Below are 26,126 nucleotides of genomic sequence, written 5' to 3' on the forward strand. Positions count from 1 at the left end.
ATAAATGCAAGGGCTCATGCGCACGCTTACCGTCACCTGTCTGAAACATCGTGTGTCAGAAGCGACCTACAACGTTACTGACAGGTTTTGCTCTGCTCTGGTCGACGGCTAATTTAATTAAGAATGTATAACTAAGACGACTAGACAAGACATAAATGTCGTCAAGAACGCTATTCGCTTCCTTCTAAGAATGCTCTTATACTTAAGACGGTCTTCTTACAGCGATGGAGGGTGGCAACCATGGGGTTACGGCTTCCAATCAAATAACTCTCCACCGTCCGTCGTCTTTTTCGGGAGTCACGAGGTCACCTCACCTCACCCCGCTCGCTTCATACTGACTCAGACTAACCAATTTTTTTTTTCTTTACCTCTTCTCAACCGTGCAAATGCAGCAGTAGCTGGTCATGACCTTAGCCACTGCTTGCTTTGACACAGATTCCTCCGTAGCAGAGGAATCTTCAACCAAGTTCTGGCACAGAAAACCAACAAGCGACGATTCAGGTAGAAACGACAACCAAGATTCAGACAATGACAGCTGGCCAAGTACAGCAAGCGACGGCAGTATTAGTATAAGCTTCGACCATGACCCGGAAACCCAAGGTAAAATAGAGAGACACGTTTGATTTCAATGTCCCGTCTCACCTAACTTATGTTTTCTCCAATTTAATGGTACCATAGACGCTCCAGACTCAAAAGCATCTTCTAGAAAGTCGTCGAATAATTTATTTTTCAATCCCGTCTACGATGAAGACGGGTCAAGTGCATCGTCACCCGCCATCACCCTGGATATCAGACGGAGATATACTACGAATGCGAATTCATCCAAACGTCGACAAACAAAATTGCTGTTAGTCGCCTTGATCGAATCGTTTTGCGCCATCTATGGAGACCACCCGGAAAATAATCGGCGGATCTTCTTCCTTATCTGTCAAACTCTCAACTCTATGGGCTTTGTTGACAAGGAGTTTGTTGACGAAATGGCCAGTGTAAGGTCTTCCTTCCAGCGCGCCTTTCAACGTTTGTTCTGGACCGCCCTCGAGACGATCCGCAGTGAAAACTTTCAACTTGCTGGAGGTCACAAGCTTATCACGACCAACACATGGAACGAACAAGACGACCGCAGCCAAGTAGACGACTTTGACGCCATTGTTGAAGACACCTTGTCTTCTTCTATTCCTGCGTCCCATATACTCCAAAACCTACCGACAATGGGCTTTGATCTCAGCGTGGACAACTCAAGATATTTGAGTGATTTTGTTGAGATCTCCCTGTTGGGTAAAGGTGGGTTTGCCAGTGCTTGGCGAGCTCGTAATAAACTGGACGATATTGAGTACGCCATCAAGAAGGTTTGGCTTGGCAACGATATCGAAGAAGATGGTTCCAATCCCTACGACAAGATTTTCCGTGAAATCAAGAGCTTGGCTCGTTTGGAACACAAAAATGTCATTCGGTACTATTCGTCATGGCTGGAATGGCGCCAAGGTCGCAAAGACGATGACCTAGATACAGCAGACCATTTATCCGATCAAGATGACTGGTCCAACCACAGCGACATGTCGAAACATTCCACAACAAGTGTATTCGAAGGCATTGATCCTACCTTCGAGGACTCTACAGACTTTGGTTATGCTCCTGAAACGAGCTCCACCGAGATTTCGGGAGGTATTGATTTCGTAAGCGACCATAGTACTTCCAACCCTAGTCATCCCAGTACTTGCACGGAAAAAGCGGCTCCCGTCGCGTCCATACTCAAACTTGGAAAAGCCATTGCCAATGAAATACGTCGTGACAATCATTGTACTTTTGTTGTCCCCGAAGAAGATCACCCCTTGGCCAATCCATCCAGTGATGACAGTGGTGCGCTTGAAAACCAACCCCCTATGTCACCTCCTAATAGTCAACCTCAAGTCAGTAGTATACCAATTATCAAGCACGAACGCAAGAACAGTCATCATCGAAGACAAGCTTCCATAGACTCTTACTCCAAGCACTCTCGTACGCAAGCACCAGTGGGGGGTTGGACATTATTTATCCAAATGCAACTGTGTCCTGGTAAGTGAGCCAGCCAGCCAGCCGTTGAAAAGACGTGGCATCGGAATCTAAAAATATTTTCTTTTTCCACGTGTAGCCACGTTACAAGATTACATTCGACATCGAAACCGATATTACACTGAAACTGGCTGTTGTGTTGGTCCTGACGATTGTCGCCGAAACATTGAGATTTTTTCACAAATCTTAGATGGCGTGGCGTACATTCATGAACAGGGCTTGATTCACCGTGATTTGAAGCCGAGCAATATCTTTTTAGGTGAAGCAGCAGGGAGTTCGCGTCGTAAGAACAGTCAATCTTGGAGCCGACGTCGTGCTAGCAAAGATGATAGCTCTTTCTCATCTTCGTCTGAGTCTGCCTCTTCGGCTGACTACTTTAAACGCCATCTCTTGGAAGGCGACTGGGTGCCGAAAATTGGCGACTTTGGCTTGGTAGCCAATATGTCTGGAACCGAAGGCGAAGCAATGGTATCTGCTTCCAGTCCGCTTTCCGACAGTATCAGTGACTTGGGTTCTTCCTTTGGAACCGCTGGTCATAGTCTTCGTGATATGTCTCATAGTGCTGGCAGTTTTAGATGTGGTAGTCACTTGTCGGCTACCTCCACCTCATCGCGACGTCCCAGTCGAAAGTATCATCATTCACGCACCTCACCGGTTGGAACCATCACGGTAAGTACATCCAAATCCAAAAGTTGGGGATGGTTTACTGTTAAACTTACGTTTTTTATTCTTCCCTTGCTTCTTTTTGATGTAGTATGCGTCACCGGAACAGCTTGCCAATCCTCCTCTGGCCTATGACCATAAAGTTGATATCTATTCATTGGGCATCATCTTTTTCGAATTGTACCAGCCGTTTGCCACAGGTATGGAGCGGGCCGAATCTTTGAAGGAACTGAAGAAAGGCGTTCTTCCTGATTACTTTGTCAAAAAGTTTCCCAAAGAGGTGAGTAGGAGCGAGGTTGATACTTTGCTTGGTTTATTATGCTCGTTTTTTGTATCGTTTGTTTTCTTCATCACTATTTGTTATTCCTTTTGATCCGTTGTTGTTTCTTCTTTTTTACTAAACCAATGCTGTCTTTTTCAGTCTGCTCTTATTCTCTGGATGATGTCTGAAGATGCAGCACAACGACCAAGTGCCCAGCAACTGATCGAATTCGAAATGTTTGCCATTCCACCTGACATGTACAATAGCTTGCATATTCAACTTCAAGACAAGACCAAAGCCCTAGATCAAAAAGACAATGAAGTGGCTCATCTGCGCGCTGCTATGGCTAAAAAAGAGAAAGAATGCGATGAAATGCGCATCAAGATTGAGCGTATGGAGGCTACACTGAGAAGAATGGAGTTATCGCATGGCCATACTCCTTTAGATGGCTATTCGACTGTGGAGCCTTCAACTTCTCCTAGAGACCCACCTGATGAGCCCCACCATGCACAGCTTTTCACACACTGGCGAACTACTTCAACCTCTCAAAGAGACGCATCGCCTTCACCACCATTTGACAAGATTAAATTGATTATAGAATGATTTTTTTCCGCTCCATCAAGTCTAAAGAGAACCAAAGCAGGATAACCATCCCCCCAAGAAAACCCGTCAAATAACAACAAAAAAATTGTATATAACCCTCATCATATCTTGCTATATAGTCGTTTCTGTTACTTTTTCTCCCCCACTTCTCTTTCGTTTAAATACTGTAGTAGTAACAAATTTATTATGGAAACAAAGATGGATTGTTTCAGCCCTTGGAAAGCGGTGGCTTATACGAGAGCCATTTGAAACGCTCGCTGCCTTGAAATTTTCAAATGCCACAGAGATTTTTTGTCACTGCTAGATCAACATGTCCACTCCCGATTCCTCCACTAGCGAGACGCAAGTCAAGCTTCCCCAGGTAAAATGCGTAGCATAGTGGATCCGTCTAAACTGTTGAGATCGTCTCTCACTGTCTCTACTAGAAACGCTACTATAGACAACGCGCACATGCCAACCCATTCTCAGACCACCAACTTGAGTAGTGAGTAGACCTGCGCTACCATGTGTTGTTCCCTGCTGCAGCTGAAGAAGTAACCATTGCCATCCTACGTTTTGTTTATGCCATGATCAGCCCCACCATGCCTTCGGAAATGGACTGGTCAAAGCATTATCCCACTTATTACCCCACCAAGGATGCCGAATGCGACAAGAAAGTAGAGTTTGCCGATATTGGATGCGGATACGGTGGTTTGCTCATTGCTCTCGCTCCTCTTTTCCCCGAGAAACTCATGATTGGTACCGTACCTTCTGTTGGCCTAATAAAGCAGTCACCGAGGGCATTTTTTGTATTGATCCACGCTTGCTCGCCATAGGTATGGAGATTCGACTCAAGGTTGAAGAATATGTCTATGAGCGTATCAAGGCTCTTCGACTTCAGAAACCCGGATCCTATCAAAATGTGTCGATCATGCGTATGAACGCCATGAAGTTCCTTCCCAACTTTTTCGAAAAGGGCCAAGTAAGTGCCAAGCTGACCTTGGCACACATCCCATCCTATACTAATGCTCATCCGTCCCATAGCTTACCAAAACATTCTTCCTCTTCCCTGATCCACATTTCAAGGCAAGAAAGCACAAGGCTCGCATTATTAGGTAAAATAGGATACATCTTTTATCCCCTCCCCTCTGTTTACTCATTCCAAACTACTCCTTAGCACCACATTGTTAGCGGAATATGCTTATATCATGAAGGTTGGAGGAATATTGTATACGATAACTGACGTTCGGGACTTGCACGAATGGATGGTCGAGCACTTGGATGCCCACCCTCTATTTGAGAGGATCCCTGATGCAGAATGTGTAAGTGTTACCTGGTGCCACGTTCGGAATATGGAATTATTTGTAGTTAACAGCCTCATTACAGGAACAAGATCCAGTGGTTGAGCACGTTCGAACGGCTACAGAAGAAGGCAAGAAGGTGGCTCGTAATGAAGGCGATAAGTTCTTAGCTTGTTATCGTCGTATTGAAGACCCATTAGAGTAGACTCATTTGCCAAGCTTTTGCTTGTCAAAATAATAAAAAACTACGCACGCATAACATTTTTTAGGATTTTTTGTCTGTGCGGCGAACCATTTCCTCTCTTCCTCATTCAATCATGTCTGCCAAGACTGCACCGTCATTCAACCCTGAACAAATTGCCAGTGCTGCATCCACCGCTGCCAGTGCTGTTGCTTCCGATCCTCGTTTCGGTTTCCTCCACCGTCTCAGAAATGAACGTTTTGGTCAACTTCGACCCCTGAGTGAATTCTTTGACAGACACAGATTCAGTCTAACTACTTCATTCCAGACCATCTCGCAAAGATGGAGGTAAGTCATGCTTTCAACTCTGACCTCCATCCTACCTTTGGCTAACCTCACTGGCTCTTAGCTACAACTTGCAATACTTCCAGAGCAACTACGCTATCATTGTTTTGGCCCTTTCCATCTATGCTGTGTAAGTTTTCCTTGTTGACCAGGCTTTCAAGCAGCCACTCATCCTTGATCTAAACATGTCTGTCCTTATAGTATCACTAGCCCTCTCCTCTTGTTCACCATTGCATTTATCTTTGGTGGCTTCTACTTGATCTCCCGCCAAGGTGGCCAGCCCCTCACTATCGGCGGCTCCGTTATTAGCCCCTCTACCATGTACGCTTTCTACGGTGGTGCTTCTTTGATCCTCCTCCTCTTCTCTGGCGCAACTGGCGCTATCTTCTGGATCATTGGTAAGTCCTTTTTCTGAACGCCATTCCATCCTCATGCTTTTCCTAACTTGACCTTTCATCATCAGGTGCTGCTGCTGTGATTGTCCTTGGTCACGCCGCTATGTTGGAGCCTGGTCTTGAAGGAGACTTTGCTAGCGGTCCCGTTCAAGTTTAAGTCATCATCAATACCAAAAACAATTTTTAATAATATAATGGGTGTAGAATACATTACTGTGCGTGAACGTGTTGGCTTCGTTGTTTATGTTTGAGCGGTTTGGCGCCATCCCCCAATATGAAGGATGCGGCGAGAATGGGTTATCATTGGTTAGAAAGCTTGAGACGCCATTGGCACCATTTGTCCCTTTTTCACCCTGGCTGCTCCCATCCACTGCAGCGGGTCGAACAAGACAGTGTTTGCGCTTGCACGCGGTTGACGCTACATATGCAGGATGTTCTTCGCACAGGAGGTGGGTCGGATAATCCAAGGCTTTGGCTTTAATTTGGCCGTAGAAATGGAGCAGCCAGGCATGGAAGCCCATTTGGGATGCGGGTTTTTTTTTTATATTGTTCCTTTCTTTTCACCAATTCCTTTCTGCCATCATTTCGCTCAAGCATTCATCAGCCCCTCGCCATAATCGGCGTAGTAGCGTACCCCTTCACTTGCTGCATCCCGCTATGCGATCTCTAACTCAGCCTTGGAGGATCGTCAATAGGAACCAACGTCGCTCATCCCGACAAAGGACTCGAAGCTTGGAAAGGGAGCCCAAGGCCATTGAAGTAGATGAGCCTGCTGAATATGCTTTGGATGTTAAATTGAGGATCGTTATTGCTGGCGCTCGTGAGCTTCCTCTCAAAGAAAAGGTAAGAAATTTTTCTCACAATGACAACCTTCACGCATAATACCCCCTTTCTCCGCTCCATATGATTTTTTTTTCGTAACATACCTTCCTGTGACGTTTAGGCCAGCGGCGCATCTGTAGATACATTTGCTGTATTGTCATGCGGTGGTTCCATTCAACAAACTCAAGTCGTCAAAAACAGTATATCCCCGGAGTGGAATACCACATTTGAAATTCCCTTGACTAAAATTTCACCCAGACGCTTAGCCTCAGGTCTACTCGTCACGGTTTACGACAAAGACCGCTTCAAAAGCTCCTTTATTGGAAGACTTCACCTCCATTTTAATGAATTTTTCGACGGGACGCTCCAAGAAAACGTTCCCATTGCTTTTCATGATCCTAAAAATGAGGTAATGGACCGTACTCGCTTCTATATTTAGTATCCACCAGGACTAACCCCTTCCCACAGCCAAAATGGTATCCATTGAAAGATCGTAACGTAAGGCGCACACGATATCTTCGAAGAATTAAGTCGGTTCAGTCGGATTCGGTCAATGGCGAGATATGTCTTAAATACGGGCTGGTCGATGCCCATGGCTGGCAAGGGACTCGTTCCAGACAGGAGTGGCAAGAGTTTTGGGTTTCTCTTTTACAACGAACGAATACCCCCTCTAGCAAGCCAAAGGCAGCGGCTCGAAGGATCGAAAGAAGATTTTCATCTCGCTTATCATCCTCTGCCCCTGAAGCCAAAATCATTATACCCGGCTCCGGCCCTCCCAAGACCGCACTTTCTTACAGTGAACATGGCACACCCACCATAGGCGATTCCCCCGTCATAGACACGGACAGGAAAAAAAAGCGGTTACGTCGTCGTCGAAGGCGAGGACGAAGTAGAAGAGGCAGTGTCGTCAAGTTCTATGCTCCCGACGTGATGGGGGTCATGTTTGTGGAAGTGTCAAATGCCAAAGACCTGCCTCCGGAACGAAATGGTATGTGATGATTGCTTGCCCAAGGGCCCGCCTTTTTTTTTCTAGTTATACTGATCCCACACTTAGTCATTCGAACCGGTTTTGATATGGACCCCTTTGTGGTGTTGTCTTTTGGCCGACATACGTTTAGAACAAGGGCTATACGGCATAATCTAAACCCTGTGTGGAATGAAAAACTGTTTTTCCACGTACGACATAGCGAACTCAAATACAACCTCAAATTTGCAATTTATGATAAGGACAAATTTTCCGGCAATGATTTTGTGGCGTGGCAAGAAATGCCCGTGGTGGATATTATCTCAAAGTCCATGAGCCATGCTACCGAAGTCACCACCAATGAACAAGACCCTCAAGACATGATTGAGAAAGAAATGGATACCCACACCGTCGACTTGAAGATGGCGAATCGAGCCAAGTGGGAAGGCAAACACAGCCCTAGACTGTCTTTCCGGGCTAAATTCTTACCCTATACCACCATACGCAAGATGTTTTTTATGGCTTTGGCCAAGCCTTACGATTTAGAAGGAAACGGCATGATGAATCGTCTGGGCGTTCAATCCATGCTTGAGAGCTTGGGAAGTAATATATCCGAAGCCACCGTCAATGGCTTTTGGGAGAGATGGGAGAAGTCACCGGAAACCGATGAGCTAACCATAGAAGAGCTGATTGAGTGTCTGGAAGAACATCTTTTGCGGGACCATAAGCTGTCACGACAACGCAGTCATACCACGCTTGTGAACGATGACTACTTTAGCCGACCGACCCGAACTTTCCATGATCGTGCAGAGAGCCCTTTCAATGATCTTCCAGGAACGTCCGATGACAGCAGCCCTGTCTTTTCTTCTGATGGAGGCGTGTTTTCCGATGGTCCCATCCTGTCTGACGGTGATATGTTCGCCGGCTTATCTGATTTTGAAGAGCTCTCGACAAATCTGACTGGACCGTTGTTCAACTATGATCGATTCATCGACAGTTTGCAGGACTCAGAATTGTCTGGGGAAGATGAGGTTGACATGGACGACACTGACGATGATGAAATTGATGATGAGCCATTGGCTGATGCAAATGGGGTTCAGCTTGGCGAGTACTCTCCTTCTGGCCCATTGACCGGCAGCGACGACGCGCAAAGCCTGAAGAGCATCAGCAGAGATTCCGTTGAAGAAAAGGTCATTCGTGTGACCGAGTGTCCTGTTTGCCATCGTCCCAACCTTGCTCGAAAGCGACAAATGGATATCATTACTCATATTGCCACTTGTGCTGCGAATGACTGGACCACGGTAGATAGGTTCTTGATGGGAAACTTTGTCACTGAAGCCTATGCCCAAAGGAAGTAAGTAGTTCATCTGGTGAGGAAGGCCATGGTTAAAATTCACGCTGACCTCCACGTTTCAGATGGTTTGTCAAATTGGTTAGCAAAGTTGGGTATGGAAGATATTCATTAGGAACCGTAAGTGTCATAGGCATCCATTGTGGCTGGCCCACCCCTGCTTTATTTTAATTTAATGCTCTCACCCTATAGAACAACGCAAATATCATTGTCCAAGACCGCCGAAGTGGTCAGCTTATTGAGGAAAGAATGAGTGTGTATGTACGCCTTGGTATGCGGTTACTGTACAAAGGAATGAAGACAAGCGTACAATCAAAGCGAGGTAAAAAAATTTTTTACGGTGGGAGGATGTTTTTCCCCACTACTTCATCAGATACTTAATCTCATTGTTCTTGCAGCCCAGCGAATTCTACTCAATATGACCATGCGCCAAGGTCGACGGTTTGATTCAACGAAAAGTGCCCGTGAAATTCCCTCCTTCATCACCTTTCATAAATTGGATATGTCGGAAGTTCGTGATCCTCTCCACTCGTTCAAAACATTTAACCAGTTCTTCTATCGAAAACTGAGAGCCGGCGCTCGTCCATGCACCAATGCAAACGATCCAAAGACCATTGTGAGCCCTGCTGATTGCCGTATGCTGGCCTTTCCAACCATAAACGATGCGACTCGCGTATGGATTAAAGGCATCAATTTCAGTGTTGGAAAGCTGCTAGGTGATCCTGACATGGGCAAACGGTATGAGGGAGGTGCACTGGCTGTTTTCCGACTTGCCCCACAGGATTACCACAGGTACGCACACTTTTGAAGGTATTTTCAATAACATAGGATTTTGTGCTAAATTTTTATCCCAGATTCCATTCACCTGTCGACGGTGTCATATCAGCTGCAAAATACATCTCTGGCCAATTTTATACCGTCAATCCCATGGCTATTCGAACGACACTGGATGTATTTGGCGAGAATGCACGTTCCGTCGTGTTCATTGACTCCCCGGAATTCGGACGTGTGGCCATGGTTTGCATTGGTGCCATGATGGTCGGTAGTATAGTCATCACGGCTACACCAGGGTCAACCATCAAGCGCACGGACGAAGTCGGTTATTTTGCCTTTGGAGGCAGCACGCTCGTCTGTATATGGCCTCCTAATACTACTCAATTTGATCAAGACCTGGTGGATAATTCAGCAACGGCACTGGAGAGTCTCGTTCGCGTAGGCGATCAGATTGGAAAGAAGAAGCCAGCCGTCAATGGAAGCGGACCATCGCACTCTAAATAATAAAAAAAATTTATGGATCCGCTATTCCATCCATCCTTTCATCAGTGTTGATCATGTTTGATAACTGGACCAATGTAGTAGCTGCCATTGTCGGCCTGGCTATCAGCTACTTGGCCGTACAATTTGCCTTTCAACCAAAGGTTGTTCGTTTCACCGTTACACCTCCCGCAGGTAAAATACCGTTAACCCCTGGTGTGCGCCAGCCAGTAACACTAAAAGCGTCTTTATTTCCATCCATCAGAAAGCAACCCAGCATGGAAGGACGGAAAGATCTTGGACAAGCCCACCATTCGCGTGAGTATGCCTTCATCTTCCCCCTACGCTCGCATGTCTAACCAACCTTGCACGTCAGGACCCCAAGAATCCCAAGACCATCATTTGCTATGACCCCGCCACCGGACGACATCTTGCATCTATTCCCGCTCCCACTGCTGCTGATGTCACTGAAGCCTACAAGAAGGCTAGCCGAGCCCAGGAAAAGTGGGCTCAAACTTCATGGGAACAACGTCGCGCCGTCCTTCGCAGTCTCCTTGATTTCGTGTTGCAGAACCAAGAAGAGATTTGCCGCGTTGCTTGCAGAGATACCGGAAAAACTAGTAAGTCTTGTCAACTGTTACCTTCAGTATCGTTCATGCTGCTCATCCCAATTGATCCCGTGTAGTGATTGATGCTACTCTTGGTGAAATCATCACCACCTGTGCTAAATTGCGCTGGACTATTGATAACGGTGAAGAGGTTTTGGCTCAGGATTATCGTGCCCCTGGTTTGCTCATGATGTACAAGCACGCCAAGGTTGTCTATCAGCCCATGGGTGTGGTTGCTGCTCTTGTTAGCTGGAACTATCCGTAAGTAAAATGACTGATCTAAGAATACCTGCCCCATATTTAATAATGCGGCTATTAGCTTCCACAACACGTTTGGTCCTTTGATCTCGGCTCTCATGTCTGGTAACGGTATTATGATCAAGTGCTCAGAATATGTCGCTTGGTCTACTGAGTATTGGCAAAACATCATTCACACTTGTTTGGCTGCTCATGGTCACGACCCCGAATTGGTTCAGTTTGTTAACGGATTTGCTGATGTCGGTGAAGCCATCGTCAGCTCTGGTGTCAATCACATCACTTTCATTGGTTCCCCTCAAGTCGGTAAGATGGTTCAACTCAACGCCGCTCAACACCTTGTTCCCTGTTTGCTTGAATTGGGAGGAAAGGATTGTGCTATTCTCCTCAAGGATGCTGATCTCGGTCAAGCTATTCCTGTCTTGATGCGTGGTGTTTTCCAAAACTGTGGTCAAAATTGCATTGGTATCGAACGAATTCTGGTTGCTCAAGAAATTTACGATGGTTTCGTCGCTGAGATGGAAAAGCGTATCAAGACACTTCGCCTTGGTTCAGCGCTTGAAGATGGGGATGGTATTGACTGCGGTGCCATGACCATGGGTACTCAAAGCGATCGATTGGAACACCTTATTCAAGAGGCTGTTAGTCGTGGAGCTCGTCTTCTCCTTGGTGGTAAACGTTACCAGCACCCCGAACATCCCACTGGTCAATACTTTAGCCCTACCCTCCTCGTTGATGTCACTCCCGACATGGAAATCGCTAACCACGAAACTTTTGCTCCCATCATGGTCATTATGAAGCACGCTGGTGCTGACGATGCTCTTCGTCTGGCTAACCTCTGTCCCTATGGTCTTGGTTCATCTGTCTTCTCCGCTGATAAGCAGTTGGCCGAAGAAATGTGCTTGAAGCTCAAGGTCGGTATGGCCAACGTCAACGATTTTGCCGTCAACTATCTTTGCCAGTCTTTGCCTTTCGGTGGTGTTGGTATCAGTGGCTATGGACGATTTGTAAGTGAATGCTGTAATTGAAATGACCCGATGCATGGCAAACGTATTGACCACTCTCGTTTAGGCTGGTGCTGAAGGTCTTCGCGGACTCTGTGTCCCTAAGAGTGTTACCATTGACAGAATTCCCTTTGTCAAGACTCCTATTCCCCCTATCGTCGACTATCCTATCAAGAGTGCAAGCAAGGGCTACGGCTTTGTCAAGGAACTCGTTCGTTTCGCTTACGGCCCTGCACTAACTGAGAAGATCATGGCTGGATTAGGTCTTGCCAAGGCTTCCATGTGAAGACGTCGAAATTGACTTGCAAAGTAAAAGTAATAAAGTGAATAATTCAGAGTACGATACGATGATCTGGCATGGACTTGTGTGGATTAGTGACCATTGAAAGCTGCCTTCAAATGTCATGTTCGGAAACCAATAAAAAGACAATAACTGACAGGTGAAGAAAGTGACAGCATATGCAAATTGTTGCAACGGAGTGGTACAATTAGAAAAAAAGTTGTCAGCTACGACATGTATGTCTGTCTTAAGTGGATAAAACTACTGTGCATTCACAATGCAAACCTCCATTCGATGTAGTCAGGCAGAGTAGACGGTCAAAGGACATCTATCGTTTATTAGATGATGATTCGCTCTGAAGCGTAGGTACTGGACAGCCAATGAAGCTGTGCTGGGCAGGTGTGTCAAACATCAGCAAGTCTAGCATTGTTGAATATCAGTGAATTATAATCAAGGAAATGGATTTCAACCTAATTTCCATGATTTGTACCAAAGTGTTTTTGGGAAGGCAGGAGTGAGCCAAATGATTGTAGAGCCACTGTTTATAAGGTGGGACGGATATCATTTGTCATAAAATAGACTTTCATAGTATAGCAGAACATTTAGTATTCAGTGGAGATAATTCTGCCAGCTTCACAACAATAATGCGAATAGACTTAATGAATCCCATTATGTTATCTTAAAATATGAAGCAAGAATAACGCCAGGCTTCATTTTTCATTAGCATGCACGGAGGAGGCCACATGTATCTCAGGACTCAGATGATTTGATCGCACAAGCACGCAAGTTTCATGGATTTTGAAAAACCACTCTAGGAGGTGTGTTTTACTCTATATTGAAATCAGTTGTTGTTTCCCAATACATTGTATAAAATATAGTGAATTACGGAAGAAAATGTGAATTCTGGTTATAATGCTCGAAGTATAGAGAATAAGTTGTAAGTAAAAGAATGGAAAATATATACAACATTCAGTCGAAAGGGGAGGGTAAGAGTTTGCGATTACTGATAATTTGGACCCTTTTCATTTTCGTTTTGATACTCTTGCTTGACTTGAGCAGCAGCTGTGTTGTTATCTTCAGATGAGACTCCAGAAGCAGTTGTATCAATCTCCTCCTTGCGGTTGTGAGCAAGGTGAACGTCCTTGTTAGAGAGATGGCTCTGTTGACGGACAGTAGCGGGTCTGCTTGAGCGACGACCGTTGAAACTGAATCGAGAGGCGGTTTCAGGATCACGAGGCTTTGAAGGATCGTAGCTGCGATGGCTGCCAATGTGAGAAGCGATGGTACGAGCATCGTCTTGAACTTCGGGTGCGGCAAACAGGACTTCGATCTCTTCCAGAGAGAGTCCCTTGGTTTCGGGATAGCCAAAGTAGATGAAAGGAAGGAAAATAATGTTGACGAAACCGAAGAGAATGTAAGTCCAGTAGTCAAGCTTGTCGAAACAGACAGGAGCGACCTCAGCAACAACAAAGTTACCAAGCCAGTTGGCAGCAGTGGACATGGAGTTACCCTTGGCACGAAGACCAGTACCGAAAATCTCAGCAGGGTACAACCAAGCGAGACCAAGCCATGCGGAACCGAAGACAAAGTTGTAAAGCATCGTGAATGCGATAGACACACTAGCACCAGCGGCAATACCGGAGTTCTTGTAAGCGGATTGACCAGCACCGATCAAGAACATACAAATAGCTTGACCGATAAGACCGTAGTACATGAGCTTGCGACGACCCACACGTTCAATCAAGAAAATGGGACACAAGGCACCAATGAAGTAAACAATGGAGTCAACACCCGACATGAGACGAGACATCTTGGGGTCCATACCAGCTTGACTGAAGACAGTGGCCAAATAGTAAGAAATCAAATTGATACCACCGAATTGTTGGATAATTTGACCCATCATTCCGAGATACACACGGTAACGGTTGTTCATCTTTCCCTTGGAGAAAAGTTCCTTGTAAGTGGAGACACCTTCGCGGCGTTCCAACTCAATACCATCCCGAATTTCTTCCCATTCACCAACGCATCTGGGGTGAGTGATGTCTCCGTCTGTCCAAAGATCAGCAAGCACTTGCTTACAATCGTCTACACGATCATGCGCTTGCAACCAACGAGGGGACTCAGGAAGGAAATTGACACCAACGCCAAGGACGATACCGAAGAAGCACTGGAAAGCCAATGGGAAACGCCAGACGACTTCACCGGTAGTGAAGTAAAGACCGTATTCCAACCAGTAAGCGATAGCAACACCAAGAGTAAGGAAGGATGCTTCGAAACTGACGTGAGCTCCACGTGATTTAGGAGGGGAGATTTCGGATTGATAAACAGGAATGGTAGCCGTGTTGAGACCATTGCCAACACCAGTGATGATACGAGCAGCAATCATCATACCGATATCGACACAGCCAGCTTGAAGAGCACCACCAATGGTGAGAATAGTACATCCAATCATGATGGTTCTCTTACGACCGAGTCTATCACCCACCCAACCGCAAGATAAGGCACCAGCCATACATCCGATTTCGTAAAGAGATACGATAGCACCCAGCAAGGCAGGGTTAGTGACTTTTTGATTCACTTCATCGTACAAACCCATCTTCCTCAAGAAGGTAGGGTCGTCAGTAATACCAGACATAACACCCTGAAAGGACGAATGGGTTAGAATTTTGATTCATTGACATTGGATTTGGCTGGATTGAATATGTTACCTGGTCATAACCAAAGAGCAAGAAACCAACTGCTGCCAGCAGTGTGGTGGCATTCATGAGGGCTTTTCCTTGAAGTCGCCCCATAGTAAAAAATAAAGAGTTGTTTGATCTGAGCGTTTCCAGCAAGATTCATCCTGGCCCTTTTATATTCGCTGCAAGTCCCCCGAATGTCTTGCGGATTTTTTCGACTGGGTAACTAGTGAATGATGTCAATCACGTTGATTGTCAGCGACATTTGTTAGTCCGGAACCGACCATGCTAAATACAGTATAATTCGTGACGACCTGGGTGGAGCTTGGAAATGGCGGGATTGAACGAGTTTGAAAATTAGTTACTGTAATTGGTTATGATTATCATCACTCCAATTCTTGATACTCGAAACACTGTCTCAGAGTTTAAAACAATCAATATAACGCTGCTGCAACGTAATGGCAGCTCGACGTAACAGGCACATAAAGTAAATAAAAATGAAACGGGGTGGGGGGTGTCCTTGAAACTAGTACCTGTCTTCGTTAAGCTCAGTTGCCACTAGTCCATTAGAAAGACGTGGAGTACCTTGTCTGGGGACTGACTGTATACATGTACTGTACTGACTTGATGAATATACTTTTGCAAGTCAGGTAACCATGAAAACGCCTGGGGACGCAACATTGCTTAAACATGTTTTTTTTTTGTTCCCGACTTTGAAAACGAGCTTCTTTTCCGACAATCTCCTCACCTCAAATTTTTCTTTGATCCGCCGAGATGAACGGTTTGAAAGAGATTGCTTATCGTCGTAGCACGCTCGCACATACCATCCGTATCGGTATGAAGGGTCAATCCATCGATAAGAGCAGGGAATAAATATGCAGGAAATGTGTTTAAGGTTGCATTAGCTTATGCTGACCTGACCAAGCCTACTACTGTGCTTAAAATTCAACATCAGAAATTTTATGTTGGACGCTAACGAGAGCACATGCAAGATATCAGTATTTTATAATATATTATACATTTGCATTTCTAATATGTTTATATACCACTGCAAAAAGCATGAACCCTAAATGAATTCGATCTCTTTCAACATCCTGTTTCTGCTTCACTCCAGTACATAACTTTGACGGTACCAGCCATGGATAGACGAAGCACAACTCGGCATGCTACCCAAATCGGAAATAACAAACTGGCGGGAAACCTTGCTAAATTTGTACATTGAAATCAGTGAACCTCGTTCTTTCAGTAAGCGTCTTCCCGCCCTGTCCGGAAGAGCTAGTCATCTTCAACGCTGCAAGTCCCAAAAAAAAAAGAAAAAAAAAGTTTGGTTGTTCCTTTGTTTTCTATCATCTCAGCCAAAGGTTTGTTTCAACGTAATATCTCCAACCAAAAAAAAACCAACCTTCTCCTCCCCGATTCGCCGCTTTTAATGTTTCAAGAATCTCAAACAAAATTTTTTTTTTTGGTGCAGCTTCTCTTGTTGCTGGAAGCTATGACGTATAGGATTCCAAATCACGTGAATTGCTGTAAGCTGGTGGTCCGTGCGCAGAAGCTTGTCAGTTGCCACTTACGTTGCCTCCGGTCGTCTCTGAGATCATTGGGGGGTGAAGATAGAAAGTCGACAATGTTCTATTACGTACATAGAAGCTTATCTCTGAGAAATTTCATGGAAATGTGGAGATATGTTAGTCAAATATGTTCAGGAAGTAACAACAAAGACACAATGACGTTCCAAAAACGGCTATTTGATCGATGAACTGCTTTCAACAACACACTTTTTTTAACTATTAAATAATTTATGTGTCTCTTTTGTAGGGCTAGGATAGTACTTCCATTACATATGCATTTTGTAATGAACAGATGCGGTACAGAAAAGGACAAGTTGTATGGTTTACCTTGGGGAAAAGAAGGGTGCTTCAACCCTGGGCTATTCCTTCAATGCCTGGTACTTTGAAAGCGACTTGGGAAGCTTCGCTTGAACTTCTTGCGCTATGCATAAACCCATTTTTTAGCCGAATTTGTTCTTTCTTCTCTCTTGCTGCCAAATTTGAAAACTAGCTTCGATCGTGACTGGGTATTTTCTGACAGACGTTGGGCCGGCTGATTTTCCAGCCAGCCAGCGTACTGCAGAGAGAAACTTAGGCCCGCCAGGCTTTGCATCCTAGCCTTTACTTTCAATCAACATGGATCCCCCACCGCAATCTTACTTGAATCATCGGCGCAAAACATTGCCCATTGTCATGCCGGACGATTCGGATCCCCACCAAGGCGACCACCAGCCTGAAGACCAAAAACGCCCAGATATACAAGCTGCCTATCCCCCTTCCTCACCTCCTAACGCTGAAAGTAACCATATATCCACATACAGCTCCAGACCTTCCGTTGGTCTCGATGTACCTGGAGCTGTTCAAACACGGGAGCCACCAGGTAATGCTTTCTCTTCTCATTTTCACCGCATTTTCTTTTTTCCCGGCAACTGATAAAGTTTGCATAAAAGATCCTAGCGAACGTCAGATGGACAGTAAACTTGTGGTCGTCATGGGTAAGCGTGTGCTACGTATGATCTAGCTGAATATATTACGACGCAAAAAAAAATAACCCGATATACCTTGCCGCTGTAATTCCCAGTGGGTCTACCAGCCAGAGGAAAGAGCTACATTGTCAAGAAATTGCGACGGTACCTGAACTGGTTGCAGTACGAAACTAGGGTGAGGAAGGGGTTTTGAAGTGAATGAAAGGGTATGGATAGCAGCTAATGTTCGTTTATCTTTAGATATTCAATGTCGGAAATAGACGCCGCATCAGTGCTGAGCGATCTGAAAAATCGTCAGGGAAAGCACAAGACCAATCCGCGACCTTTTTCGATCCTAATAATTCGGACGGAAAAGCTCTTCGAGACGAGTTGGCATTGGAAACGCTAGAAGAATTGATTGACTGGCTTAAACACGGTGGCCGTGTTGCTATCCATGATGCCACGAATTCCACTAGAGATCGAAGGTAATTGAGCTTTCCCGTGTACTGCCAACCGCCTTCCTTGCAGCATAAACTAATCATAACACTGATAACATAGAGCCAAACTTATAGACCGTCTGCAGAGGGAGCCTGAAATCAAAGTCCTATTTCTAGAGTCAGTGTGTACAGATAAGCTGGTAAGTGCGAGGGCAAGCGCAGTCCGGTTATGACGTTCGGTGTGCGGTGTTTATTTTCTTGGCTGACCTCGGCCATGGTCAGGTATTGGAACGCAACATGAGATTGAAGCTTTCAGGACCTGATTACAAAGACAAGGATCCGGTGGTGGCATTGAAAGACTTCAAGACAAGAGTAGAGAACTATGAAAGGGCATACGAACCCATAGGCGAATGGGAAGAAGAACGGGATGTACAATATTGCAAACTGATCAATGTGGGCAAAAAGGTCATTGCTAATAATATATCCGGCTACCTTTCTGGCCAAGCTGTTTTTTATTTAATGAATTTCAATCTTGCTGGTAAGTGACATATTTGGCAAATGTTTGGACGGGATGACCTGTTGTTCAATAACTGGAGAATTCAGAGCGTCAAATCTTTCTTACACGACATGGTGAGAGTATGGATAATATCGTTGAACGCATTGGTGGTGACGCTGAGGTGAGTATGGATCAAATTGTCACTAGGATGGGAACAAGGCTTTTGACTGACAGCATTTTTATTCATAGCTGTCCGAACGTGGGCATAAATTTGGCGCCGCTCTATCACGGTTCATCAAACGGCAACGTGAAGCATTTGCAGAGGCTCAACAGGTTCGACATGAGGAGGAGCTTCGACAACTTGAACAGTTTGATACGGCAGAATCTACTGTCAGCGGAGTACCATTGGCTCAATCGCTATCATCCTGCTCTGAGAAGACTGACCTATCACAAGGCAAGTTCGTCATTTGGACAAGTATGTTACAAAGAGCTGTCCAGACAGTCGAAACTTTCAATCCAGCAGAGTATGATATCAAGGTACAGGACTGCCATTTTGCTGAGAGTATGGCGTATTGTGTACTGATATATACTTCCCCCTTCTCATTAGCATATTCGATTTCTTAATGAGATCTATTCCGGGGTAAGTCTAACGTTTTTTCTCAAACATCACTGATTCACGCGACCGTTACTCATACTATCCTCCAGCTTCGAGAGGGTATGTCATATGGAGAAATTCAGCGCTTATATCCTGAGGAATTCGCCGCTCGACAAGCTAATAAGCTATATTATCGATATCCTGGCATGGGTGGCGAGTCCTACACTGGTAAGTATTTTAAAGCTCAGAGCAACTCGTATTTCCGTAATACGTCTGACCATTTGTATCCAGATGTTATCCATCGTTTGCAATCGATGATCATTGAACTGGAGCGCATGACCCAATCATGTCTGATAGTTACTCATCGTGTAGTGATGCGTATCCTTCTGGGATATCTGCTCGACTGGACGCACGATGAAATGGTGAGATGAAGACGATATTGAAAGATCGCATGGGTTGTTTTTCTAACTGTATTTGTTTTTGCATAGCCTCATATGGATGTTCCTATTCATTCGTAAGCAAATAACCCATTTGTTCGCCTTTTCGTTCGCCATGTACTGACCATTTGAATTGCAGGGTGTACGAACTTCGTCCGAAACCATATGGAACCGAGCTGAAGAAGTGGCAGTATGATGAAGCGACCGATGAGTTTCATGAGTTTTGAAATAACTGTGTAAATATACCACATCAAAACAAAACCCTTCCATGCATGTGAAGAGTGACCTTTTCTTTTATAAAATTTCTTTGGTTGAAACAGTCTGGCAAATTAAAAAACCTCTTTGTATCTCCTCTCTTGTGGAGTTTGTACATGTCTGAGCGAAAGCGGCCAGTACTTGCCCCACAGAAGTCTAAAGCGACTTCCACTGCTGTGAATACTTTGGAGGTCACTACCAAAGCAGTCGTCACAGCAGCCGTCGACGAACCTGACTTACAAGACAATGCCACCACTCCCGTCATCGATTCCCCGCCTCGCCAGCGAAAGCATCGCCGTGCCCATCACCAACATCACCATACGCACGAACAGAGATCGCTCTCGGATGTCGGAGAAGATACTGCCGACGGCTTACGATCCCGTGGATCCCCCACTGAAGGCAGTACGCTGGATTCCTTACTGAGGTGGTGGAAGGAGGACAATGGGGAGAACATGAGTGGATCTTCCTCGGAACAAGCCATTTCGAAAATGCATAAGAGCAAATTTCCTTCGTCTGTATCGACCACTCCATTCAGCGATGACGACAACTTTCATCCCTCCGAAGCAATGGCCGCTCTCAAGGACGCTGCCAGTGGTATGAAGCGTCGTTATTATCATGTGTTGTTACTTTTCTGTCGGTCATAATGACACTCGTTTTTTCAAAATTTCTAGAGTCAGCCATGGATTCCTCGGCAGCCCCAGCGTCTCATAAACATGCTAGAAACCGTACCTCAAACGGCCGATCTCGCAAAAAGCCTCATCCCTTTCCAACGCGGCGTATGCACAGTTACTTGGAATCGATAAGCGGTCTTCAAGGCCACGCCTTTGATCCCACTTCACCTTCTCCTCAACAAAGATCGTTTTCTCCTGCAACCTTGGAAACCTCACAGGATTTGGATTTACCTGACTCGAGCTTCTTTTCTGCTGTCATGTTGATCAAGTGGTCGAACGTTATGGGACCAGAAGTCGAAAAGGTGTGGGCATCAGATGACCAAGCTGTGCAAACCAAAAAAGCGACGTATACGGGTATTGCCAAGCAAGTTCTGAACGGCGAGATTGGAAGAACCATTTTGGAGATTGAGCCCAAGTTCCTTGTGCTTGGAGATGAAGGTAAGTGCCAAAAAGGTTGCTATGAGCTGCAGACGATAAGGATCTGCTGAGAGGGCTCGTTTTTCTGACATACGGCATGCTAGGCGTCATATGCACATCGTTTTTATTCGCAGAGTACAATCATCCCTCATGCAAAAATGGTCCTATTGGAGGAACTACCAAAGCTCCCGCTATCAAAAAGTATTCTCTCGACACGAACAAGATATCTGCATTGGTATTCCTGGTGCCATTGCAATATCTAAGAAATTTCTCAAATTATTTCGATGTTATGGTAGATCGTGTGCCTGGTCTGGTTGAAAAGCTTCGTCGCTTGAGATTGATAACGAAAACGGTATGTTTATTTGATCCCAGTGTTAAGCAATCAAAAGTCATTTGATTTTTAAATTGTTTGTTGCTTAGCCCTGGACTATGCTTCTCAACCACTTTACTTCATTCCACCTTATCCCTTTTGTGCACGGCATTATGGATCTGGAGTCTGTCTCATTACCCAAAGACTGCCTTAAGGTTTGCGGATTTTACGGTTTTACTTCGCAACCATGGTTTTTTAATTTGGCAAATGTACAATTTTAGATCAGCCATACCATTCTTGGCATAGAAAGTCGTCGCATGTTCGATAATGAATTTGTAGCCAGGCAAGTCCTTGACTTCTTCGAGTCCACTTCGTGGTTCCAAATGATTAACGCTCTACTACCTCAGGTTGATCACATCCCATCTACAAACTCATGGCTCTACACTGGTTGTCGGCACCAATATCACCACGATGAATATGGTAGGATAGCGTGAGCGTTAGCATACGTTGATATAGTGTACCTAACTCTATTTTTCATTAGGTCATCAATACCCTCGCGCTCTTTTTATTCCCGGAAGAGCGAGACCGTTCCAGCCATACCAGAAAAGAGCATCAATACATGCCCGATCTATATGCCCAAGGTGTACTGGCTCAGGTAAACCGATTTAGCATTATTTGACCATAGAAGATGAACCCATTCTCATGGCCATCACGTATAGGTTGTGGATCAAATGGATGCCAATTTGGACTTTTTAGTGTTGGAATCGCCAGAACCTACTACGCTTGTTGATTTGAGCCGGTTGACCATTGAGCAGACAGCCGTTTTGCCAGAGTATTCTAGGGTGAGAACGGAATTTTATCGCTTGGAAGAGGCTCACTTGGAAGAAAGTGCCTTGCATGCCGAAAGTAATTCATGGCGACTACCGGCTCTTGAGGACGAGAGTCTAGACTGGACGTAAGTTTTGGGCTGGGAGTATGACTTGAGCTATTTCCTCCAAATACTGACTCTTTTTGTAGCCGGCAGATCTTTCACACCGCTAAGGGTATTGCACCTTGCGTTGCCTCCATGCTAAAGGAAATTGATAGAATGCCTCTTACCATGCGAGAAGCCTATGTTCGGCAGTGGCGCAGAGGTTTGCTGAGAAAGGCGCTGGCTGTCATTAAGTTTCTCGAAGACCAAATGTAAGGAAATTCACAGCCTATGGACATTGTTCTTCCCACTGTATTAATATGACCTCTTGGTAGTGATGTTGACTTTTTATTGCAATCTTTGGGACGAAGGCATATGAAGGCCAAATGGCCTGCAGAAGCTGGGCCACAAAAGGGAACCAGTAGCCGCAGTCGGACCAATAGCGCCGCATCCGTAGACACGGTTTCTCGCATGCGACAGGTTCTAGAGCTTCAAGATGAACATGACTTCTCCATTGTCCTTGCTCAAGCCGAGAAACTCAAGCCTGGCATCATCGAGTGGGTCACTGTGTATCTACAACCTCGATCCACAGTACCTCCGCGCACAGCTGTATAAATTTGTATATCAAGGGAGGAACCCAAAATTTTTTATGTAGTTTTTGTACTATAGCTTGGATTAATATAACAAATGTATTTTATAACGGTAATTCTCTTTGTCAAATACACAGAAGTAAAGGAAATCGCCATGGACAGTTTATTTTCTTTGCTTCGGTTTATCTTTTCTAGTGTGGTGGTCTATGACATGCTGACAGTGGCATCTTTACAGTAGTCAGCGGTGATAGTGACGGAGGTATTGAGGCTTTTGGAGTCCATGGCCAAAATAGAAAATACGGAGCGTTCGACCAAAATGTTTTTACTGGTGCTCATGGGATGCAGCCTGGTTATCTTGACTGTGACGGTATTACCTTTCTTCGGATTCTGTAATTGGAAGCAGAGAAAATTGAGGTCGGAGAACCTAAGTATGGACCAAGGCAGGCCGTTATATGGCTAGAAAAAGGTTATCCCAAGCCTACGATTAGTTCACTGGCCTTTTTTAAAACGTTATTTAGAAGTGGGATAGCTCACCACGGCAACATTGTAGATGTGTCGCATAGCTTTAGACTCAATCTCAATACTCTGCGACTTTGGTTTTGTCGTGAACGCGTGCGAGTTCTCCTCAAGTTGAGTTCGAAGGGGTTGAGTCGTGTTTCCATTGTTTATCATGGTGTTGAAGAGATTAATGTTATACGAAGCCGCTTGAGCGGGGTTTGTATCGAGCAAGTCAACTTCCTGTCGGATCACCATACGGTCACTCTCTGCCGGCACTACATCGTCTCTTTGGATAAGTCGTTTATGGGCAAGCACCATGGCCACGGCGATCAACACCGATGCAGTTGCTATCAGGAAACCCAAAAAAAAAGCAAGAGTGCTCATACATCGACGTTTTTTAACGGGTGGCTTTCGCTCCTCCTCGTATTTCATCCATGACGGCGGTTTAGAAAAACTGTCATAGCTTGCTGAAAGGTCCATTGTAGACTGTCGTCGAAACGGTGATCGTAGGTACTGTGCCACTTTGGCCATGGCGCTTGTGGGTGGTTCATACAAAGTGATAGGATCACATCCGTAAAAGGATGCCGGGCATAGTGTGATACGAGGCAAGTGTTCGGACCTGCTTCCGAACATGGACTTTCCGTACATTGGTTGTTTGCTCATGGCTGTTTCTGGATGATTTAAACTGACAGTCTCCTGTGGCGAAGTGTAGTTCATCGAAGTGTAGGCTAAAAAAATCAATGATGATCAAAAATTTAAGAAACGAAAAGATGAACCTCTGGTCCAGTGAGTGTTAAATGAACAGACGTCACTCTAAAGATGACCATGTTGCCTGGTTAGCTTTAGGAAAAGTGAGCAGAATTGAATTTGAACTGGGGGATGGCACTACTCTGTGGCTTCCAAGATAGGAGAGTGTCTGATGGAATTGAAATACTGTCAGCGATGGGTCAAGGGTTTTCGTGACGATAGCAAGTGAGGAGTGTGGGCATTGTCATGAAAATGAAGTGGTTTTTAATTGTGTGCGAGTGATAACAGATTGCTACATTAAAGTGAATGGCCAGGGGTTTGTATCAGTAGATCATGCCTCGATTATGCTAACTGAGCGACGGCATCGAACTTGGCTTGGTCTGAACAGCCTGTCCATAAACGTGACTCGCAAATACGAAGCACATAGTTACCATATGCTGCGCTTTGCCAAATCATTATTGAATTCCACAACACGCATGATTGACAAACCACTTATATGGATCGACTGCGAGGCAAGTCGTCGTGGGCTTTTGACTGACATATAGATAGGATGTACAGAAAGGACTCATCTCCGTGATTTGCGTAACCAGATGACGGGTCTGGATCTTGCCAAGGATCACTTGATCGAGATCGCTGTCCTGATCACCAATGGTAACCTCGATATTGTCGCCAAAGTAAGTGACTTGGCATGATGGCTACACCATAGTAGATGGGGGTATTGATAAACGATCTTTACTCCAGGGTCCAGAGTTAGTGATTCACCAACCAAAAAGCGTGATGGATAATATGAATGGTAAGTGTCACAAACTATGTTCGGCCGAACGTAAGCGGTGTTGACTGACTTGATATGTTTAGACTGGTGTGTTGAGCATCATGGTGCTGTAAGTGGTCTAGTGAAATGCCAAGATATGGTAGAGCAAAATCAATTTGTTAATTTATTTTCCAATAACTCTAAAAGTCAGGGCTAACGCAACAGGTACTGGAATCCACGATCAGCGTGCAGGAGGCCGAAGCACAAGTGCTAGACTTCATAGTGAAACATGTCCCTCAGCCTGGTGTTGCTCAGTTAGCCGGGAACTCGGTTCATGCAGACAAACGATTCCTTGAAAAAGAGATGCCCAAAGTAGTAGAGCATCTCCACTATCGTATTGTGGGTAAGTGGTCTTGGCAATAGTTTAGCGTGGAGACCCCTTTGGATTCACCCCACTTTTCCCAAATAGATGTCAGCACAGTGAAAGAGCTGGCCCGGAGGTGGTACCCAGATACGTACAATGCCTTGGTCAAAAAAGGTGCTCATCGAGCCATGGGCGATATTATAGAAAGTATTGAGGAGCTCCAATTTTACCGCCAGACGATATTTAAAGAAGAGTAAAAACGTGGCGATGCATGGATTGGCGGATGCAGAAGCAGTATATATATTTGCCCCCCAAAGAAATTATGGTAAATACAAATGAGAAAATAAAAGTTTGTACAGGAAGGGTGGACGTCGTTATATACAATGTGAGAAAGGGGGATTAGATTAGGGCGTGGCCACACAGTTCGTGCTCTGTTGTAGGCCTAGTATCTCTTGTTCAGCGGCCAAGATACGTTTTTCTAGTTTTCGAATTTGGGCCATCAAGTAATCACTTGCTGCTCTCATTTCTCGCCAAATGTCTTCATTGCCTTGCGCTGACTCGGGTGTGCTCATAAACGTCGTCTGCATGGAACTAAGCACGATGGAGATGGAGGTCCACTGATCCAGCATCAGGGCCAAATCGTTTTGAAGCTCTTCGATACGGCCGGTGTGATCTTCACATATCGTTGGGTCGTCTAGATCCTCGAACTCGGCTAATCGTCTGTACACATCGTCTTTGTCTAAACCGTCGAACTCATCGTCCTGGGTATATATATGATCATTGTAATAATAGTCCACCACTCTGAGGAAACGATATTCCATCCGACTAAGCGGACTAGCGTAGAAGTTGAGAGAAGGAATCGTGAAAGTGAAGAAAGAAAAAAAATCTTGGGTTGACAATCAAAAAGTTTTGGCAGTTTTTGGGCTCTTCTTAAATTTAACCATACAGGCTTGGCCGGGTCCGGTGCTTGAAATGGTAACCGGGGTTACACAGTATGACATCCTATTGGCTGTGTGGGATGTCTCAGCAATGAAAGACTCTGTCTTCGCAAGGAAATTCGATGCGGGGATTGACTTCGGTTATCGCACCCAAAAGGAAATGGGAACATGCTATTTAGACTCGGCAAGAACATGGTCAAATAT

General features: G+C 45.2%; 12 protein-coding genes across 12 annotated transcripts; 10 read left to right on the forward strand and 2 right to left on the reverse strand.

Moving 5' to 3' along the window:
* Positions 1-73: 73 nt before the first annotated feature.
* Positions 74-3,838, forward strand: K450DRAFT_242022 (uncharacterized protein). The gene is made up of 5 exons (XM_051589184.1): positions 74-600; positions 679-2,052; positions 2,129-2,718; positions 2,804-2,992; positions 3,134-3,838. The coding sequence occupies exons 1-5, from the start codon at positions 405-407 to the stop codon at positions 3,575-3,577; spliced, it is 2,793 nt and encodes a 930-aa protein (XP_051444415.1). The 5' UTR covers positions 74-404; the 3' UTR covers positions 3,578-3,838.
* A 17-nt stretch (positions 3,839-3,855) lies between these two features.
* On the forward strand, positions 3,856-5,148 carry K450DRAFT_242026 (uncharacterized protein). Its single transcript, XM_051589185.1, has 7 exons — positions 3,856-3,938; positions 4,003-4,061; positions 4,152-4,315; positions 4,393-4,538; positions 4,601-4,671; positions 4,734-4,878; positions 4,943-5,148. The coding sequence occupies exons 1-7, from the start codon at positions 3,888-3,890 to the stop codon at positions 5,060-5,062; spliced, it is 756 nt and encodes a 251-aa protein (XP_051444416.1). The 5' UTR covers positions 3,856-3,887; the 3' UTR covers positions 5,063-5,148.
* Position 5,149: 1 nt separating this feature from the next.
* Positions 5,150-6,000, forward strand: K450DRAFT_242035 (uncharacterized protein). Its single transcript, XM_051589186.1, has 4 exons — positions 5,150-5,386; positions 5,448-5,513; positions 5,585-5,781; positions 5,847-6,000. Exons 1-4 carry the CDS (start codon positions 5,175-5,177, stop codon positions 5,933-5,935), a joined length of 564 nt encoding a protein of 187 aa, XP_051444417.1. The 5' UTR covers positions 5,150-5,174; the 3' UTR covers positions 5,936-6,000.
* A 435-nt stretch (positions 6,001-6,435) lies between these two features.
* K450DRAFT_271955 (uncharacterized protein) lies at positions 6,436-10,193 on the forward strand (the record flags this gene model as incomplete). The annotated part of the gene is made up of 8 exons (XM_051593031.1): positions 6,436-6,621; positions 6,722-7,009; positions 7,069-7,588; positions 7,655-8,918; positions 8,981-9,035; positions 9,108-9,237; positions 9,314-9,707; positions 9,770-10,193. The coding sequence occupies 8 exons, from the start codon at positions 6,436-6,438 to the stop codon at positions 10,191-10,193; spliced, it is 3,261 nt and encodes a 1,086-aa protein (XP_051444418.1).
* A 29-nt stretch (positions 10,194-10,222) lies between these two features.
* Positions 10,223-12,481, forward strand: K450DRAFT_242049 (uncharacterized protein). The gene is made up of 6 exons (XM_051589187.1): positions 10,223-10,364; positions 10,435-10,487; positions 10,546-10,789; positions 10,855-11,038; positions 11,097-12,039; positions 12,104-12,481. The coding sequence occupies exons 1-6, from the start codon at positions 10,247-10,249 to the stop codon at positions 12,320-12,322; spliced, it is 1,761 nt and encodes a 586-aa protein (XP_051444419.1). The 5' UTR covers positions 10,223-10,246; the 3' UTR covers positions 12,323-12,481.
* Positions 12,482-13,103: 622 nt separating this feature from the next.
* K450DRAFT_242056 (uncharacterized protein) lies at positions 13,104-15,509 on the reverse strand. The gene is made up of 2 exons (XM_051589188.1): positions 15,025-15,509; positions 13,104-14,957 (listed from the first exon to the last, which is right to left on the reverse strand). Exons 1-2 carry the CDS (start codon positions 15,106-15,108, stop codon positions 13,317-13,319), a joined length of 1,725 nt encoding a protein of 574 aa, XP_051444420.1. The 5' UTR covers positions 15,109-15,509; the 3' UTR covers positions 13,104-13,316.
* A 798-nt stretch (positions 15,510-16,307) lies between these two features.
* K450DRAFT_242059 (uncharacterized protein) lies at positions 16,308-16,963 on the forward strand. Its single transcript, XM_051589189.1, has one exon. The coding sequence runs from the start codon at positions 16,424-16,426 to the stop codon at positions 16,748-16,750; it is 327 nt and encodes a 108-aa protein (XP_051444421.1). The 5' UTR covers positions 16,308-16,423; the 3' UTR covers positions 16,751-16,963.
* A 1-nt stretch (position 16,964) lies between these two features.
* Positions 16,965-19,806, forward strand: K450DRAFT_242065 (uncharacterized protein). Its single transcript, XM_051589190.1, has 13 exons — positions 16,965-17,421; positions 17,492-17,536; positions 17,623-17,702; positions 17,768-17,991; positions 18,065-18,143; positions 18,226-18,481; positions 18,547-18,620; positions 18,689-18,976; positions 19,047-19,079; positions 19,145-19,262; positions 19,326-19,456; positions 19,523-19,548; positions 19,611-19,806. The coding sequence occupies exons 1-13, from the start codon at positions 17,178-17,180 to the stop codon at positions 19,696-19,698; spliced, it is 1,686 nt and encodes a 561-aa protein (XP_051444422.1). The 5' UTR covers positions 16,965-17,177; the 3' UTR covers positions 19,699-19,806.
* Positions 19,557-22,777, forward strand: K450DRAFT_242075 (uncharacterized protein). Its single transcript, XM_051589191.1, has 10 exons — positions 19,557-20,320; positions 20,398-20,835; positions 20,919-21,166; positions 21,235-21,339; positions 21,406-21,467; positions 21,532-21,604; positions 21,666-21,779; positions 21,844-22,079; positions 22,142-22,306; positions 22,370-22,777. The coding sequence occupies exons 1-10, from the start codon at positions 19,843-19,845 to the stop codon at positions 22,647-22,649; spliced, it is 2,199 nt and encodes a 732-aa protein (XP_051444423.1). The 5' UTR covers positions 19,557-19,842; the 3' UTR covers positions 22,650-22,777.
* Positions 22,696-23,090, forward strand: K450DRAFT_242083 (uncharacterized protein). The gene has a single exon (XM_051589192.1). It carries the CDS (start codon positions 22,905-22,907, stop codon positions 23,082-23,084), a length of 180 nt encoding a protein of 59 aa, XP_051444424.1. The 5' UTR covers positions 22,696-22,904; the 3' UTR covers positions 23,085-23,090.
* Positions 23,091-24,279: 1,189 nt separating this feature from the next.
* On the forward strand, positions 24,280-25,315 carry K450DRAFT_242091 (uncharacterized protein). Its single transcript, XM_051589193.1, has 5 exons — positions 24,280-24,543; positions 24,611-24,662; positions 24,725-24,750; positions 24,828-25,023; positions 25,090-25,315. The coding sequence occupies exons 1-5, from the start codon at positions 24,460-24,462 to the stop codon at positions 25,239-25,241; spliced, it is 510 nt and encodes a 169-aa protein (XP_051444425.1). The 5' UTR covers positions 24,280-24,459; the 3' UTR covers positions 25,242-25,315.
* On the reverse strand, positions 24,947-25,876 carry K450DRAFT_242093 (uncharacterized protein). The gene has a single exon (XM_051589194.1). It carries the CDS (start codon positions 25,803-25,805, stop codon positions 25,389-25,391), a length of 417 nt encoding a protein of 138 aa, XP_051444426.1. The 5' UTR covers positions 25,806-25,876; the 3' UTR covers positions 24,947-25,388.
* Between the last annotated feature and the right edge of the window lie 250 nt (positions 25,877-26,126).

Source organism: Umbelopsis ramanniana, assembly GCF_025399195.1.
Source record: "Umbelopsis ramanniana AG unplaced genomic scaffold K450scaffold_29, whole genome shotgun sequence".
NCBI classification, from domain to species: Eukaryota; Fungi; Mucoromycota; class Umbelopsidomycetes; order Umbelopsidales; family Umbelopsidaceae; genus Umbelopsis; species Umbelopsis ramanniana.